The sequence below is a fragment of the Meles meles genome, chromosome 5, assembly GCF_922984935.1.
Source record: "Meles meles chromosome 5, mMelMel3.1 paternal haplotype, whole genome shotgun sequence".
Classification (NCBI taxonomy): domain Eukaryota; kingdom Metazoa; phylum Chordata; class Mammalia; order Carnivora; family Mustelidae; genus Meles; species Meles meles.
Window position 1 is genome coordinate 85,063,436 of NC_060070.1, and position 19,284 is coordinate 85,082,719.

A 19,284-nucleotide genomic window follows, 5' to 3' on the forward strand; every position below is an offset into this window, starting at 1 on the left:
AAAAAGATTAATGTTGGTTGCAAGTTTTAACTTAGTAAATGAAGTGCTCCTATGTTTCACTACTAATAGAATTTTTGGTTAAAAAATCCTTTTCAAGCGTATTAGCTATATTCACTACAAAGCCTTCATATTTCAGAATGTTCATGTGGTGGTTTTGTTCTGTTTCTCAATACTGCAGATAACTGCCTAAGAAAGTTCCAGTGCTAATGTAATCAGAGAGCAACCCCCTCCCCTGCCCAAATCTTCTTTATCACATCACTAAGAATTTTTTGGTTAATCTCTAATTTCATTTCATTTTGACAATGACAAAGGCACTTCACAGATGCAGGAAGGCCCTTTACTCCCTGAAATGGGGAAATTGTTAAGAGGCAAATTGGCTTTCTTTTAGTGTTTTGTTTTTAATATATAAAGGTGTTAGAGGACAGGAGTGTTTCAAGCTCTGCAGATAGGCAAATGGTGTAGGGAGAACATCACAGGATCTCAGGCCAGAAGTGAGAAGCCCAGCTTTAGCTACTTATAAGCTAAATAAGCTTATAAGATCATTCATAGAACATGAAATAATGCAAATTCAAAAATGGGATATTAGTGTTATTCATAATTTTGAATGTATAGAATATCTTCTGAAGCACCTCTCCTCTCTGTTGCTGTTCTCCATTCATCCTTATTACTAAAGAATACTGTCCCTAAAATATTTGTCTTACTAATTTGTGTTCATCTAAATTTCTTTGCAAGTAATGCAAACTCTCAGTTGCTATTTCCTAATCTTATCAGTCTTTAAAAACTGTTTTGGTGTTTTTTACTTGTCAGTGCCTATGAATTTTCTAGGCACTCTTCACTACTCTCAGATGCACAGAATTTCAAATTCCCTATTTAAAGGTTAATCCTAATTCTTTTAGTTCTTGTGGCTAATGTTTCATTTAGCCAGGTGTCCCAACACTCATCAGTCGTCACAAGTACAAATAGCCATATGAAATTCTAATTTTGTGTACTCTGAAGTGTTCCCTTGAAGGGTAGTGATCCCAGTATCACTTTGAGCCTAACTCACTTCCCTGCTTCCCCCCTCATTTACAATCCGCTTTAACTCAACATAGGAGTCAGAGTGATCCTGCTACAGTGTAAATCAGGTCATGTCACTGTACTCATAACTGACCGTGCCCCCCCACAAATTAAAGGCCCATCTGGCTTCCTTAACTCTCACCTGCACGTCTTGTTACCCTTCTGACCTTATCTCCTACTGCTCTGCCATCTATTCTCTGCTCTTGCCACACTACCCTCTTACAGTCCTGCAGCATGCAACCCAGATTCTCTTCCTGAAGTCTTTGCACCTGCTTTCCCTCTTGTTGGCATGCTCTTCCTCCCATACCTACATGGATCCCTCCCTCACCTCCTTCAGGTTTTTCCTCAAATGTAATTCTCCCTGAGGCTACCTTGATTACCTGGCTTAAAATTACAACTACTCTTCTCAGTATGCCCTATCCTCTTTACCTAATTTTATTTTTCTCATGGCATGTTAAAACTGCACTAGAAATACGTATTCATATTATTCTCCCCCCTTTCTTTCTCACACACACACACTCACACACACCTTTGCTTTGGATTTGAAAGAGCCTGGGTGGAGAAGGAGGAAAGAAAGTGAAGGAGCAAAAATATAGAAGAAGATAGGGTTAGGGAGATGCAGTATAAATTACTTAAAATGTAAAAGGAAAATGAGCTTGAGAGTTAAAAAACACTTAATTGACTTAAGGTCAAATTATTTTTTGGCTTCTTGTGAGAAAATATAGTGAAGGGTTGAGTCAGCGGCACCCCTAAGGGTGTGTAGTTTCCTGGCAAACATGTTTTGGTGGGGGCCTATCTATATAAACAATTTTATTAAAAGATGTATTTTAAAAATTCATGGGCAAAGTAAGATATGGTGATTTACTGATAAAGATTTAAAGTAGTAGAGACATGTATGCATTTGTTTGTTTAATCAGTGAGCATGAAGGTTGTCTGTAGTACCCACGTACCATCTCTTCACGTTCTTTATCATGAAATGTACTGCTCCTATCTAACCGCCTATCTCCCACCATGTAAAAAGAAAAAAAGTAACAGTAGCTGTTACTACTCAGAATGCCATGACTCTTTGTAACTTCTACTGAAACACAGTTCTTGCTTCTGCAGTATCCTAATGCCATTAAGATAATGTTGGCCATATCCTTCTCATTAAGTTCCATCATCCATCATGTTGTTCCTGAATACTGGAGTCTAGTGATTTTCTCAAAGAATGTGCTCTCTTGTTGATGGCCACAAATGCAAGTCTTACCCAGAAGTATGCTGGAAAATGAGAGTGATCATTTGTTTTCTAGTCACGCTAAACTTACTACACATCTTCCAACCATGTCTTGATTTCTTCAGGCCTGGATCACCGCATCCCTAGAATGGGATCTCTTTCAGTGTCAGCAGCACCATACCTTCCAGGTGAGTGGATCCAGTTCAGCAGTTGTTGGCCAGCAAGCAATGCATTTGACTAGTCCAGGAGAGCACAAAGCCACCACGTGATCTGGGGCTAGGAAGGACAGCCATCTGAAGGGCCAGTTGTAAGCCTCAGGAGACTTGAAGCACCACCCCAGTGGTCTACCAGATCCGAGGCATGTAGCTTGTGCTCACCCCTATGCTGGGTGCCGGTGCAGTGCACTTGAGTTAGGGACCTGCAACCACCCCGCTTTGGGTGCCATAGACATAGTGGGGAATACCCTGTGCCCCGTGCTCCAGAAAGGAAAGACCTGGGTCCAACCAATGAGGTCCATCTCCAAGAGCCCCATGCAAGGGGGATCTAGAAAATTTCCAAGAAGGAGCTCAAAGTGCCCGATGCCCTGATGGCAAGTAGCACTGAATTGCATACCGAATTATACTATTCTTGCTCTGCCGTTTTTGCCTTTGGCTTTATCGTCCCAACAAATACAGATCTTTCTCTGGTCTGCTAGGACCTCATAGGATCTGTAAAATCATATTGGAATAAAAATGCTTATTTTGTAGGCGGCTTTCTCAAAGTCAAGTTAAAGTGAAAGAATGGGAAGCATAAACTAATAAGCCCATTTTTCTTGATCTATAAAATTTATGGGAAGCATAAACTAAATAATAATCCCATTTTTCTTGATCTATAAAATTTATATAATCGAAAAACACCACATAGATCTGGATTTGCCTTCCCCCTCTGTTGGTTTGTGTTTTCTCATATTTCAGTTCCTGCAATATGTCCATGTTATGAAAAAATTCACAGTACATAGTTACGTTGATGTCACTCACTGGCAACTAAAGAAAAATATATTTAAATGTTTTGTATTTGTAGTTTAGGCTGAAACATCTATTGATACCTAAAAAAATGTGTATCCATCTGTTTTTTCTGCATTATAGAATACCTTCCGTTCTAACACGTTATTTATATTATTATTATAAAGTATTATATTATAGATTATTTATTTACCAGGAGCAAGTTTTGCCTAGGGCAGAGCAACAGTGCATATAGAATCACAGGATTCTTGTGCTAGAAATTACCTTGAAGAGGTCCTAAACCCAGGACATGTCATTCATGACCAGCTTGTGGGTTCATCAATTTCCTGAAATGTGTTGGTAGGTGTATTAGTTTCATGCCCCTGAAACAAATTACCACAAACTTGGTGGCTTTACACAGTGCAAATTTATTAAAGTTCTGTAACTATAAGAACAGTATATAATTCTGACTGTTCTGACACAGTTACACCGGTCTCAGTAGGCTGAAGTCAAGGTATTATTGGGGCTATATTCCAGAGGCTTTAGGGGGAAAATCTATTTACTGTGTTTTGCAGGTTCTAGAGGCTGTCTGCCTTCCTTTGGCTCATGACCCCCTCCATCTTCAAAGCCAGCAATGGCTAATTTCTCAGATGTCACTCCAATGCTCCTTGACACTCCTTCTGAGTTTTCACTTTGCCTTTGCTGACGATGCCCCTCTTACAAGAGGCTTATGATGACTTTGGGCCCCCCCCCAGGATAATCTGGGATAATATCTCCATTTCAAAATCCTTGATCACATCTGCAATGGTTCTTTTGCCATGTAAAGCCCAGTATAACATTTACAAATTCCAGGATTCTAACATCAACGTCTTTGGGGAGGCCACGATGTAGTCTACCCTAGTGTGTAAACTCTGAGACCAATGAGCCCATCTCCATGTTTTTTTCTGCAAAATAGCTTGCCCCATAATGGCTTTTCAAAGAGATCTGTGACTTGATATAGTTTAATCACTCCCACAGTTTTTTCACCCTCCCCGTCTCATGTAAGGGAACATCAAAGTCCCAGAGAGATTGACTTATCCAAAAACCATATGAATGAGAGATGTTTCCCGGACTCCATTTTTGACCCTTCATAACTATAGCCTACCAAAAACAAGTCGGCAGATGATAGCAGTGTCCTGCCCATTCCCTGCATGGAAAGAATGCCTGAACCTCCTGGGAAGCCCACAGTTAGTCCGCGGTTAACAGAATCGGTGCCACTGGCTGTAGGGTAGCTCAGATCCAAAGTGATGCCCCAGTGAGAGTGCACATCTCACTTTGTTAAGAAGTACAGTGCCTTGAAGCTGAGCCCGTCTACCTTCAGGTACAGTGGAAATGGAAAGAGAGGGACTCAGATGTGATAGAGCACCTTATTGTCAGAGCTCAGGGTGTTTTAGTTATTCACTTTCAGACATAGAAGGAGAATTCTCCTGACACCTGCAAGACCTTGGAAGGTTGATCAGCTGTCTGCTGTTGCTGTATTCCAGCATAGTACTATGGAGTGCAGGATCAGAAGTCCGACTGCTGGAGCCAGATTTGGTCTCTATCACTATGAGTCTGTGTCCTTTGGCAAATTGCTGGACTTTTCAGTATCTCAGTTGCTTCATGAGTGAAATGGGGGAACTTACTTCACTGGGGTAAGATAGTCTTGGATTCCAATTATGAATGTTTCCATAGTTCACCAGTTATGTCAGTGAGACAGCATTTCCTGTGTAGAATTTCACATACACAAAATTGCTTCACATTCTCTGTTATTCATGCCATTTCATCCAGTCATATCAGAATATATGATTCTGTTTACCAGTTTGTTGCAAAGAGTAAATGGGATAAATTTGTTTAAAGTAGCTGGCATACTATTTTTACAGCTACTAATCACTACTACAGATGGGTGCAGATACTTGACTTGGCCACTGGGGACAGCAGAGGAAACAACACTTAGAATCCATTTCTGTCTAAAGTTCTGATGTACTGAGATTAAAGAAGTTTAATTGTACCTGGTGGCTAGTGAAGAAAAATAATTCAGTTCAGGAATGATATAGTTTACCTCTCTGGAAACACCATTCATTGCTCTTTGGTCCACCAGTCCCATTTATAGATGTGTGCCCTACAGCTAAAGGATAAAGTTGTGTAGCTATGTAGCTGAGGACAGCCTGCCGATATCTGTTCTTTAGTGACAAGGGCTAAATTTTGGTAGATTTATTTAGAAGCTAACATTATATTGCTACACTTCATATTTTGAGGTATCAAATAACTACTAGTCTTGCATTTGAAAGGCCTTTTGTTGGCTGTGATATTTTAAAGTTTTAAGGTTAATGTGGTTTTCCTTTTCACTAAACAAAATGCAGAAAGCACTTTGGAAATTCACTTTGTTGTTTCTTTTTTTTAATTATTTATTTGACAGAGAGAAAAAGCACAAGTAGGCAGAGAGGCAGACAGAGAGAAAGGGAAAAGCAGGCTCCCCACTGAGCAGAGAGCCTAATGTAGGGCTTGATCTCAGGACCCTGGGATCATGACCTAAGCTGAAGGCAGAGGCTTTAACCCACTGAGCCACCCAGGTGTCCCTGTTGTTTCTTATTACAATCCTGCATTTGAATTTTTTTAATGGAATTTGAGATTGAGAACAGAGAAAGGAAACAAAGAAGATAAATGTAAGTATCATTCTGCAATTTGGCTTTGGAAAACATAAAGCTGGATAAAACACATCTAAACATTGATATTGTATTTGTCTTCCAGAAAGGAGGCAGCTTAGATTGTGGTGGTGGGATGGGGAGCTGACAAGTCAAAGTTAAGAAATGAGCAAGTCTGTACATATGCCAACCCACAGCATTTGATGTAGTAGCCAAAAGCATTTGGTAACAAAATATAAGGTAGTATTAGCATATAATTGATTTTAATTATATGTCTTAAAATTACATATATCCACTAGGCATTAAGAGGAGGAAGTACAATGTTCTTAATGGAAAAGTCTTGTCTAACTGGCTGTGGAACAAAAGAATATTCTGGACAAACACACATATACACACACACAAACGTACATACACATACACACACACACATACACAAATGAGAATTTTATTCATTTAATTGTAAATGGGTAGTATACAATGAAATATCAGGGATGTGAACCACCCTTCAGATGCTCACATAGTGGCTATAAAGCCTCTGAAGCCATGTAGAAAAGCCAAAGATTGCTTTAATCCTTTGCTAAAAAGCTCTAGTAGAAGATCATGATTACATGATTTAGAATATAAACTGTGTATGTCATACTCTGAAGGAGTTTGGTGTAAAATGGGCTTCAGAATCTAGTAAAAAGAAAATTTTCTTGTGTTACTATATATAAACAACTATTTTCTTCTTTCTAATGATGTAATGCTTTAATTTTATATACTTTTTGATCCTTCTGTTAACTGAAAATCTTATTGGAGAGTATGTACTATGGTATAATCCCCAAAAACTAATAAAATAATTCTGAGCAAGGTGTAAAGTGTTGATTTAACTATTCTGTCCCAATACAGAGGAGCTTCAAAAACTCCCAGACAAACAGAGTGATAGAATTTTAATGCTAGAGGAGACTGTGGAGAAGAAAGTGGACATGACCTTCCATATTTACACAGCTCATTTACATCAGAGCCAAATGAGGACCCTAGTTACCTTCCACAACTTCTGTTTTTTTTTTTTTAAGATCCCTCTTGTAATATCATGTCAGCCAGTCTTGTGTATGGATTTATGGGATAAAGTTGGAATAGCTTTCCTCGGCCACTTAAAAAAGTTCAGTACATTAACATTCTTTTGAAAGTGGAACACCAGCAAATGTCTTTAGAAGAAGAATTGAACACAGTGATCTTTTCCTTCTAATGGAGACAACCTGGGCCTACTGCTATTCCAGAAGGTTGTATACATATGGACCTGTATATATTTGAACATGAATGTCAAAATCTTAACAGATTTAAAAGGAACCTCAAAATACATTTGCTTAGGTTCCTTGCCCTACAACAGGTAAGGTATCATTATCTACATTTTATAGATGAAACAGCTGAGTCTCAGAGAGACCAACTGACGTGCCCACTAAGTAATCACAAGGGAGAGATAGGTTTCCTGCTATAGCAAAGTACTACACTATACATCTCTTTCAGATTTTTTTTTAAATGAACTTCTTCAAATGCATTTTCTATTTGTTTCCATTAAGTTTGTGGAACCCATAATTTCACACAGAATAGACTCTTTCTTTTTTTTTAAGATTTTATTCATTTATTCGACAGAGAGAGATCACAAGTAGGCAGAGAGGCAGGCAGAGAAGGAGAGAGGGAAGCAGGCTCCCTGCTGAGCAGAGAGCCCGATGTGGGGCTCGATCCCAGGACCCTGAGATCGTGACCTGAGCCGAAGGCAGCGGCTTAACCCACTGAGCCACCCAGGCGCCCCCTAGACTCTTTCTTCCACAATTGTGTAAAAGTAGATTTCTGAGTAATTGACTGCATTTTAGTTACTCAAGTCTCCTTGCAAGTGAATCTTGAAGGTCATCTTGACAATTGACATTTGGTCCATTATCCAGTAAGCAGCCATGGTTTTGGTTTTAAAAAATAAGCAAAAGCCCTCATTTTGCTGACTTTGGCAATGAACCAGTTGCTTAAGTGAATGTGACAAACATCAGGCACAAGACACTACATATGTCGGGGAGCGCCTGGGTGGCTCAGTAGGTTAAGCCTCTGCCTTCCGCTCAGGTCATGATCTCAGGGTCCAGAGATCAAGTCCCGCATCGGGCTCCCTCCTCAGCAGGGAGCCTGCTTCCCCCTCTCTCTCTGCCTGCCTCTCTGCCTACTTGTGTCTGTGTCAAATAAATAAATAAAATCTTTTTTAAAAAACTACATATGTCAGAAATAATCAGGATAAATTAGAAAACTCAAATATTAGAAGTATGAAGTCACAGAGAAGAGTCAGGTGGGTCTCCCCTTTCGGAGTTTTAGACAACAGATGTACAAATGTAGGTGGAAGTCTCATATCCCCCAACAGATTTTGAATGCAAGGGTGCAAACTGATCATGAAAAGACACAGATAGCAGAGACACTGCAGAGACACACTGCACAGAAGGGAAGCTTTCTAGAATAAACTTTATATGTTGTGGCTATAAAAATGCTCCTAGTGTGAGGTGCTATAAATAACTTTTATGATACTAATGATGATAGAATAATGCATCATCATCCCCTGATTATGGCAGAATGACTCAAGACCTTCTTGCATGGGTTTCTCCCTTACATGTTACCAGCTTAGAAAGGGTTTTTTATTCTAGTTCCCAAAAGATCAGATATTTAAGATCAAAAGAAGGGACAGAAGCAAGTGAAAAGTTGCTGGATATTAAAGAGGTAGAAATAAAGAAAACTAGAAATTAGAGATGGGGGAATAATGATGGGAGACATGGAACACAAAGAGAAAGGGAGAAAGTAACGTATGTTGGAACTTATTTTAGGAAAGGCACTGTGCTGAGCACTTTGCTTATATTATCACCTTCAATCCTCACCACAGCTCTATGAAGTAGCTATTATGTGCAGATAACAAAATGGTATTCAAAATATTGGTTTTCCCACAGCAAACCAAGTAACAGAACCAAGATTCCCATTCTGATATGACTTCAAAATCCATATCTTTTAAATTAAACCAATATAGGCATCACCAGACCACCACGGAGATTTCAAAAACAGATTGGCACAATGATCAGATTAACTGCTTTCAGAAGAACCATCTTGAATGGACTTATTTAAACAAATATCAGAAGAGACAGAAAAGATGAAGGGAATACACTGAAACTCCATCATCACGAGAGTAAAGTATCTGTTAAGCAACCTGAATCTGTTAGAACAACCTGAGGTGCTATAATCAAGGTTTTAATTCAATCCCTTCGGATTTGCTTTCCTCATTATCTACATCCACCCTGTCTCTAAGGAAGCTGTAGTGACCTTGCAAGTCCTCACCCATGCAGAGAAGACTGGGTGCTGAAATATCTCTCCAGTCCTGACACGAAGGAATACGGATGTGTCTGACATCTTCCTTTCCAGGAATGAAGCCGAAGAGTTTCTTTATGCGCTGCATGATGAGGAGCCGTGAATGTTGCTCAGCGGCTTGTTCAAAGAGCTCCCTCTCATTGTGGAGGTGGTTGGTCCAATAGCAGTGCTGCAGAGACGTGAGGGGAGAGCAGCACCTCGCCAAGCAGCGGGAGACTAGGGCAGCGATGGTTGCCAGAGTGATCAGAATCCAGCCCAGCATCTTGACGTAGTTATTTAAAAGAAAAGCAGAAAACGTCAATATAGTGAGAGTCGAAGGAACAGACACTGTAAGAAGGATTCCTGAGAAATAAACTGTGGGTAAGAAATTTTGGTGGAGGGAAGCCTAGGTGGTTCAGTCAGTTAATCGTCTGCCTTCTGCTCTGGTCCCAGGCTCCTAGAATCAAGTCCCACATCGGGCTCCTTGCTCAGCGGGAAGCCTGCTTCTCCCTCTGCCTGCCACTCCCCCTGCTTGTGCGCTCTCTCCCTCTCTCCCTGTCAAATAAATAAATAACTAAAATTTTCCAAAAAAAAGAAAAGAAATTTGTGGGGCACCCGGATGGCTCAGTCCTTAAGTGTCTGCCTTCAGGGTCAGGTCATAACTCCAGAGTCCTGAGGTTGAGCTCTGCATCCAGTTCCCTGCTCAGCAGGAGCCTGCCTCTCCCTATCCCACTCTCCCAAGGCCCCTGCTTGTATCCCCTCTCGCTGTCTCTCTGTCAAATAAATAAATAAAATCTTTTTTAAAAAAATTGAGATCACTTATTTTTAAAAAAAGAAATTTTTTTTTCTAGTCTTTGAAATAATAACAGAGTACTGATCTCTTAGTATGGATACAGGCATGATGGAGAGAATAAGCCCAACCATTTCAGTTTGGTTTGGGGGCTACAAAGGATATTGACCTGTTAACTTGGAATGGATTAAAACTACTGTCCTCGAAGATGCTATAACTCACCAATTACTCTTGTGTAGTATACATAAACTATATTCTTTGGTTTTAGCTCAACTTTTCTCCCCAACAATTAGGGACAGGTCGAACATCCTTTGGGTGCTTAATAACTATTTGATAATGAGATAATGATGGTGATGAAAATGGTGATATGATAGATAATAATGGTAGCTTCCTAAGTGCCTTCTTAATAATGTGCTAACAGGTATCCATTGATATTTCTTCCTGAGTTGCTCTTACCTTTTATTTTTCGCAACCAAAGAAGACACTTATGTACCTAAATGGAAAGCACCTTATTATTTTCCTTTTCCTTTCCTTCCTCCTTCAAATAGTTATTTGCTGACCAGTTTTATGATTCATTTTTGAAATATACTGTGAAAGGAAAATTAACTATATTTTACTTACATTGAGTGCTCTCTTTGAAAGACTAACATAAATGGCTGTTTTCTAGTCTTAAAACTCTTTTTTTAATTATTCTTTTTTCAATAATTAGCTATTATTATGTAAAGTAAGAGAGGCAAGTTCCAGAGGTATAAGGAAGCCAGCAGTCAGCAGCCTCAGTCTGGGAGGTGAGGGTCTCTCCCCAGCTTGTGATTCACCAGTAAGCCTGGAATTACCAGTGTGAGCTCAGCAGGGTTGCTGCACTCAGTGGTGGCTAAAACCTACAAAGTGACACTCACAGCAATTTAATTTGAGAGAGGACAGCACAGTGGAGGAAAGGCCATCTGAGATGCCCATTAACTCATCAGCCATAATTTATTGAGTCCCAGGTTGACCTCCCACCATGTTCTATACATGGTTGTTGGTGATGGGGACTCAGATGTGAATAATTTAAGATACATTCACTCTTTCCACAGTATTTAAGCCTAAAGAGGGAGACAAAATAGCAAACTAGGAAATATGGTAAAATCTAATAGTTTTTTGTATCGGTAAGCACAATGGGAGAGAAGTGAACTCATCCTAAGGAAGAGGAGGATCAGGGAGTAATTCCCAGAGGAGATGAGGTTCAGACTTAAATATTAAAGGGTAGTTCACCAGATTCAAGAAGCTGAGGAGAGTTCTAATAAGAGAAGAAGAAAAATAGCATGAAGAGTTGGGAGAACCTCAACAAGTTTGTACCTCCAGGGTCATAGGAGTCATGTAGAAAAGTGGTCAGAAACCAGACACTGAAGGACCTTGTATTTCATGACAGGATTCTGGATTTCGGATTGGGCTGGTCGAAAATCATCAAAGAAATTTATACCGGGGTTGGGAGGGGTGGTGCTCATCATTCAATTTGCATTTATAAGGATAATTTTGACATGGCTGTGGAAAATTAATTAAAATTGGGTAAAACTCATGTGAGGAAGCTATTTTAGAATGAGGCATGGGCAGAGAAAGGGTTTGAACTTAATATGATCTTGTGGTCAACTCAGAAAAATCAAACAGAAAGACAGTGTATATTCTTCAAATGAGATTGAAGTCCAAGGGGGTTGTAAAGGAAAGGCAGCCTGGTGAAATGGAAACAGTATGAACTTTGACTATCTCAATCAACCATTTATTAGCTCTGTGAACTTATAAGAGTTACATAAACTCTTTGAGCTTTTGTTTCCTCATCTGTAAAATGGGGTTGATTATACCTCTCTCTCAAGAGTCTAAGGACTAGAATTAAATGTGAACTGCTTATGCAGTAAATGATAAACATCTTAATAAATATTAGTTTTGTGGCCATTGATCCAAAAACACCCACTGGCTGATGGCATTCTGAACCATAAAACTATCAAGTCTTTGTGTGCATCAAATAAGACGTTTTATTTTCACTTTAAGAAAATCTTACCAGGGGCACCTGAGTAACTCAGCGGGCTAAGCGTCAACTTCAGTGCAGGTCATGATCTCAGGGTCCTGAGATTGAGCCCTGCATCAGGCTCTCTGCTCAGCAGGGAGCCTGCTTCCCCATTTCTCTCTGCCTGCCCCTCTGCCTACTTGTGATCTCTCTCTCGCCCTCTGTCAAATAAATAAATAAAATCTTAAAAAAAAAAAGGAAGAAGGAAAATCTTACCACTGTGTATTACATGTTAGTTTTTCTTGAGCAAGAATATTTTTGAAAGCTAAAATTGCCTCACTGATTATTTGACTTTTCACCTATTTTCACATGTCCTCTGCCTGAGCTTTAGGGCTAATGTAAAATGTTGAAATGGAGCCTACCATAATGAGATTTCTAATTTTGCTTAAATAGGGCCATGCAACACTTCGGTATTCTGTGCGTTGATAGTAATTTTTCTTCAACAAAATAGCACTAGCACTTCTAAATTTTAATAGTTAAAAAGACATAAGTGAAAAAATATATGCCTTTGCAATAAAGAGTTTAAAATTAATGTATTTTTACTGCATTGCAGTGGTTTACAAATGTGCTTTTTATCCCAGATCCCTCGGAGAAAGTGATGAATGCCAATGACTCTCTGTATTCACAAAATACACTTATACTTCTTAAATTTAATCTGTAAGTACAGTAGATACAGGCCTTTTCCCTGACTCCTCCCACCCCTTCACATAAACTGGTCTAAGGACATTAAATTTAGAGCCATCACTGGAATTTATTTTAACCATAATTAAGCTTCCTCTAATTTTAGATAAAATTTTAAGACACAAGAATAAATATTTCAGAATATGCAAGGTGGAATGAGGTAATTTAGTATTATTATTAAAATATCAAAAATTGTTTGTTTTTAGTATGGATTGTGGACACAAGCCTGAGCCCTTTAGATGTATTAGCTCATTTGTTACTCACCCCAACCCTATGTTGTAGATCATGTTAATATCTCCATTTTACAGTGGAGAAAAGTGGAAACATGGATAAGTTATATGACTTGCTCAAGGTTTTGCAGGTTAATAAATGGCAAAGCAAGATTCCAACACAGGTCTGCTTACTCAGAAGCCCAACATCCTAACCATATGTATATAGCCGCTCAGTAAAAATCACTTTGATGGATGGCATTGAGTTTGTGTACTCAGATAACACGAGAAGCGTTAGGAATGTGAAATGTTTCCACTGGCTGTGGTTAAGCTGGGATACCATAGCAAGAAAAAAGAAAAAAAAAAAAAAACAAACAAGAACTTACTTGTGACTGGTATCTGTGCCGGAGAGCTACTTCATCTCTTACCAGGATCATGTCAGATGGAGCCGATTTGCCGCATGGAAACCCAGCCAGGATCTCCTTCTTTTTGCTGACACTGACATTGTCAAACACAGAATAATGGCCCACAGGTGCGAATTCACTTGCCGCACATTCATAGTAAGTGCCTGTCAGCAGGGTTACGGCCAGCCACGTTAATGGCGCAACAAGTGCCCTCCCGGTGATGCTGAAGAACCGAAGACAGGCCAGCTTGCGCTCCAGAGGGCTGATTCTCCGCTGGGGAGGGCCACAGCTGCAGCAGTATTCACTGGTCATGGTCCACATCTGGCTTCTCAGAGCATAGCCAGCAACCAGAAGGATCAAGGCTGGAATGACTAGAAAAGCAGAACCGTAGTAGAAATTTTTCCCAACCTGACAGGGACAACTGAAGGTGAAAGAGGAGAAAAGCTGTTGTGCGCCAATGGTTGAAGCAGCAATTAAAGAATTCATAAATGTTCCACTTCTCTGCAGGGAAGATACGATATTGTTGAGAGTCGGGCTCATCGTTGGGAAGCTCTGACACAAATGGCCCTTTCTGATCATTACACTCCACCAGCTATAACCATTTTATGGGATCTTACTGGTTTAACTGGCTGTGCCAAGTGACCCAACATCCTCATATGTTTAAAGGATTCTTGCATCTTTCCTTGCATAGTTTGTGAATCCTGAGCTAATTAATGCACTTCAGATTCAAGCCACGAAAAACTAGAAGAGAGATTCATCTGGAACGAGTGACAGGAAAAACTGCTGCAGCTTATCTTTCCACTAAGAAGAGAATGGCTTGCTTGCAAAGCAAACTGCTGCCGTCTTTCCATGTGGTGCTCTGTGGGACACGACCTGTTTGGCACCAGCAAATAGAGCATTGGAAGCAAAACAGAGAACATTCTTACCCTGTACTAGACCAGGATTTAGTTACCATAAAATTATGACACAAAGCATATCAAATAATAGAGTAATCCAAGCTTTAGGGCTGTCTGGAATGTCCATAACCTAAGAGTTCTGCCAGAAGATCCCAAAAGCTTTCTCCAAAAGAAGAATAAGACCTAAGTACCCCAAAGGCAAATCACAACACAAATATTCTAACTTTGCATATAAGTGCAATTTGTATTGACAGAATGTAATATAATAATGTGTTGCCTTGTAAGTTAAGTTGCAAATTTGTTTATATGCTATCTTTTTGTTACATGAAAATGTGATACTTAGGCATTGGTAAAATTATGTATCTATGAAAAGAAATAAGATAATCAAATACATGAGGTGTTTTCTATATTTATTTAATCAGGAAATATTTATTGTATGACTTCTATATAGAAGGCACTGGACGAGGCTTGTTTGGGTTAATAAAAAATGAGTAAGATATAAATTTCTCTTCTCAAACTCTCAACTGGGTGTGGTTAAATACATAATTACTGAATTGAAACATAATGCTGAGGAATTCACCCAAAGTATACCATGAAGTATTACAGTATAAAATAACATATGTTAAAAACCAATTCAAGGAAACAGAAGACAGATTAAGCAACTCCATAATAGGAGTCCCAAAAGGAAAAAAAAAAAATGAAGGGATAGGCAGAGAAACAATATTTGAAGAGAAATAACTGAGAATTTGGCAGAATCGACTAAAGTTCTCACATCAGAAGAGTGTTAGATGTTCTGAACAGTGTAAATAAAGACAAATCGACATATAAACACGCCACAGTAAAACTGCAGAGTGTGAAGCATGAAGAGATGTTATAAAAAAAAGTACCAGAAAGAAGAGACAGATAAACTACAAAAGAATGACCTTAGAAGGAGGAAATATTTCTCATTAGCAACACTAGAGACAAAAGGCAACATCTTCAGAATGTTTGGTATCAGATACAATACCACTCAAGACAGAATGAAATAAAGATACATACGTTAATTTTAAAAAGAGATGTATAAAAAAAATTAAAAAATTAAAAAAATAAATAAATAAAAGATATATAAAGGTTAAGGGAATTTACTACTCACAAGGTCTCATAAAAAGCATTATTAAGGGATATAGTTCAACAAGGAGAAAAATGAACTCTAAGGAAAGACATAGGACAAAAAATAATGATGAGTATAAATATGATATTTTTAAGTTATTTTCTTTAATTATTAGCTATAGAAAGAATTACTTTTTTTACTTTAAGAAGATAGAACTAAGGCAATACAGGGATATAATAAGATATCACTGGGCAAATGGCTGAAATTAAGAAAACTGACAATACCATATGTTGGTGAAGATTGCGAAGTAACTGGAACACACACTCTCTCTCTCTCTTTTTAAAGATTTATTTATTTTAGCGTACCTGGGTGGCTCAGTTGGTTAAGCGTCTGCCCTCAGCTCAGGTATGATCTCAGAGTCGTGGGATCAAGTCCCACATCAGGCTCCCAGCTCAGCTGTGAGTCTTCCTCTCTCTATCCCTCCGCCCTTCTGCCTGCTTGCGTTCTCTCTGTTGCTCTCCCCCTCCCAGATAAATAAATAAAATCTCTTTTTAAAAGATATATTTATTTTAGAGAGAGAGAGCATGGCAGGGAGAGGTGGAGGGAGGAGAAAGAAAATCTCGAGCAGACTCCACTCTGAGCATGGAGTCCAAGTTGGGGCTTGATCTTGACACCCTGGGATCATGACCTGAGCCGAAATCACGAGTCAGATACTTAACCAACTGAGCTACCCAGGTAGTGGGAATGTAAAATGGAATAACCACTGTGGAAAACTGTCAGGTTTTTCTAAAACAGTAACTATGTACCCAGTGTATAATACGTTTACCTCCTAGATACTTGCTCAAGAGAAATGAAAGCATAAGTCCATATGAAAACTCATACTTGAATGTCCACAGTAGTTTTATTTATAGTACCTGCAAATCAAAACAACACAAATGTCCATCAACAGGTGAGTAGATCAAAAAAATTTTATATATCCATATGATGAATACTACTCAGCAAGATAAAAAGAATAAACTATTGATATATGCAACAAGAAGAATGAATTCAAAAGGACATTCTGAATTAAAGAATTTAAGCAAAAGAGTGCATAATGTATGACTCCATATAAAATTCTAAAAAATTCAAATGAACTGATACTGACAGAAAATAAGCCAGTACTTGCCTAAGGAGTGGAGGAGGAGGAATAAGAAGAGAGTGATTACCAAGAGGCATGAGAAGACTTTAAAGAGTTGTATCAGTTTATAATGACAGGGTTTTAATTTATGGAGGTAACTGAGTGATGACACGGAGATGCCAAAGCCATTGGCAGAAGATTTCTTACTTTCATTTCTCAAGAGAAGAGGGTATGCCGGGCCATGCAAGGAAGCACCAGGTTTGGTCAGGGCCCAGAAAGAAAGACAGGAGACTCTATGCCAGAGCTTTTATTGGGATTTCCATGGTAAAGACAAGGTAAGGCATGGGAAACAGCTTAGGATTGGCTAGTTTAAAGAATTCTGGTGAGCTTTGGGGCATAAAGGCTGTCACTGCTTGTCCAGTACCTGGTCCTGGGTTGGTCTAGAGCAGGGGAAACAATGGCTTAATGTATGAAAGGTAAATAAGAAGGTGGTTCCAGGTATGGGCTCTGGATTGGGCGGGAGATACAAACCACTTTGGCTGTTAGTGCGGCCCTGTAATTAATGGATGCCAACTTGACAAAGAATAAGATAACACAGTTCAAACAGGGGTAGTGGGAATAATTACGTTGATTGATTTGATGGCTTCAGGGGTGTATACATATGCCAAAATGCATCAAATTGTAAATTAATTCATATCTCGTTAAAGCAGTAAAACTTTAAGTATAAATCAAATAATTGATCTTGATGTATAGATCATTCAAAAGCAGGAAAGAAAAAGGAATATTAACTGGAAAAGAGATTGTAAGCAAAAGGGAAATGATGGTAAAAGAAAACACAAAATAATGATAAAAATGGGACCAAACACATCAGTAATCACACACACAAAAAATTTTAAATACCTAACAATTACCGCAAGTCATGACATGCCAGGCACTGTTCTAAGAACTATGATTAGATACTAATATTATCCTCAACTTCTTTACATATGAGAAAACTGAGGCGTGGAGAGATAGAGGAAATTGCACAGGGTCATACAGAGATGCTGGAAAAATCAGGATTAGGAGCCCAATTGTCTGGCACACACATTTCACCATCACACCAAAGCTGGAGTAAACTTACCTCCAGAGTGATTAAAAATAGAGTCATACTGCCTACAAAGGACACACCTAAAACTAGACCACACACAAAGCTTGAAAAATAAAGGTATTAGAATATATTTAACTGAGAATAATAAAATTAAAATAAGGCAAAACTTAACTAAAGACAAAAAGTGTCAAAAGGGCTAATTTGGAACATTCCATTATAATAAAAGGAACAATCCATTAGGAAGCTATAGCCATTGTCAGCTCATATGTCTGTGACGGCATCACTCTGAAATATATAAAGCAATATCTGGTCAAGTTATAAGGAGACTTCTTATAATCAGAGATTTTAACCATATCTTTATCAGAAATGATTAAGTAAACATTAGGATATAAAGGATATGAACAACAAACAAGCTTTATCTACAGTATAAGTAGTAGTCCATCATAGTATTTCCATTCCATTTCATTAGTAATATCCAATAACAAAGAAACAGATTAATAAGCCACAGAAATAGAATGCTATAGACTAGGGGTGCACCATATAGGGCTCATAGACTAAACTGGCCCACTGCCGGTTTTCTGTGGCTTGTGAGCTAAAAATGGTTTTTATGTCTTAACACGGTTGGAAAAAATTTTTTCAGTATTTTATAACACGTGAAATTACATGAAACTCAAGTCTCTATGTTAACAAATAAAGTTTTATTGGCACATATAAACATATAAACACATATAGACACACCTGTTCCTAAATTGTCTATGGCTGCTTTCCCACCACAATAGCAGAGTTGAGTGGTTGTGACAGAGTCCCTATGTCCATAAAATTTAAAATATCTCCTCTCTGGCCCTTTACAGAAGAAGTTGGCTGACCTCCACTTTAGGGGCTGTGAAAATAAACTAGCTAGAGTGACAGCTATTTATATGGATAAATTGTAACAAAGAACTAAGAAGGAAAAATGCAAGCTGTAGGATAGGTACAGTATGACCAATTATGTAAAGTTTTTGGAACAAAACGAATTACATATTCTTTGTGGTTACTAACATATGTAGAATTTAAAAACAAGAATAGGGGGGCGCCTGGGTAACTTAGTGGGTTAAGCCTCTGCCTTCAACTCAGGTCATGATCTCAGGGTCCTGAGATTGAGCCCCACATCCGGCTCTCTGCTCAGCAGGGAGCCAGCTTCTCCACCCCCCCCACCTGCCTCTCTCCCTACTTGTGATCTCTCTCTCTCTCTGTCAAATAAATAAATAAAATCTTTAAAAATAATAAAATAAAATAAAATAAAAACAGCAGTGACCACTGAGGAGGACAGACTAAAATTAAGGAGGGGGCTGGCTAACTCACTTGTGTCAGTACTGCTTTATTGCTTAGAGCAGAGCCTGAAAGATCTAGCAGCTCGTTCAGTAGAGCTTGGTAATAAGAACCACATCTTCCTTATGCTTATAATTTCATATTTTAAATGTCCATTTCATGGAACACATAGGAAGTGAGGAAGCAGAGAAGGAAACTGTAGGCCACTCAGGGAACAAGGCAGGAAAGGATGGAGCATTGATTGATGAGAAGTCACTACGGGGCATCAAAGTCTTGCCATAAAAGCATTTGTTGATCACAAATTCTGGAGTGTTTATTGTTGTTTACGGTAAAAAGAACGAGTGGCTTCCTCAGGGATACCTGTGTGTAACTTATCAGTGATTGTCAAGGATTACCTCTGACTAATC

General features: G+C 38.8%; 1 protein-coding gene across 1 annotated transcript; it reads right to left on the bottom strand.

The window, feature by feature from the left end:
• Positions 1-9,153: 9,153 nt before the first annotated feature.
• CALHM4 (calcium homeostasis modulator family member 4) lies at positions 9,154-13,919 on the bottom strand. Its single transcript, XM_046004361.1, has 2 exons — positions 13,362-13,919; positions 9,154-9,540 (listed from the first exon to the last, which is right to left on the bottom strand). The coding sequence occupies exons 1-2, from the start codon at positions 13,917-13,919 to the stop codon at positions 9,154-9,156; spliced, it is 945 nt and encodes a 314-aa protein (XP_045860317.1).
• Positions 13,920-19,284: the final 5,365 nt, after the last annotated feature.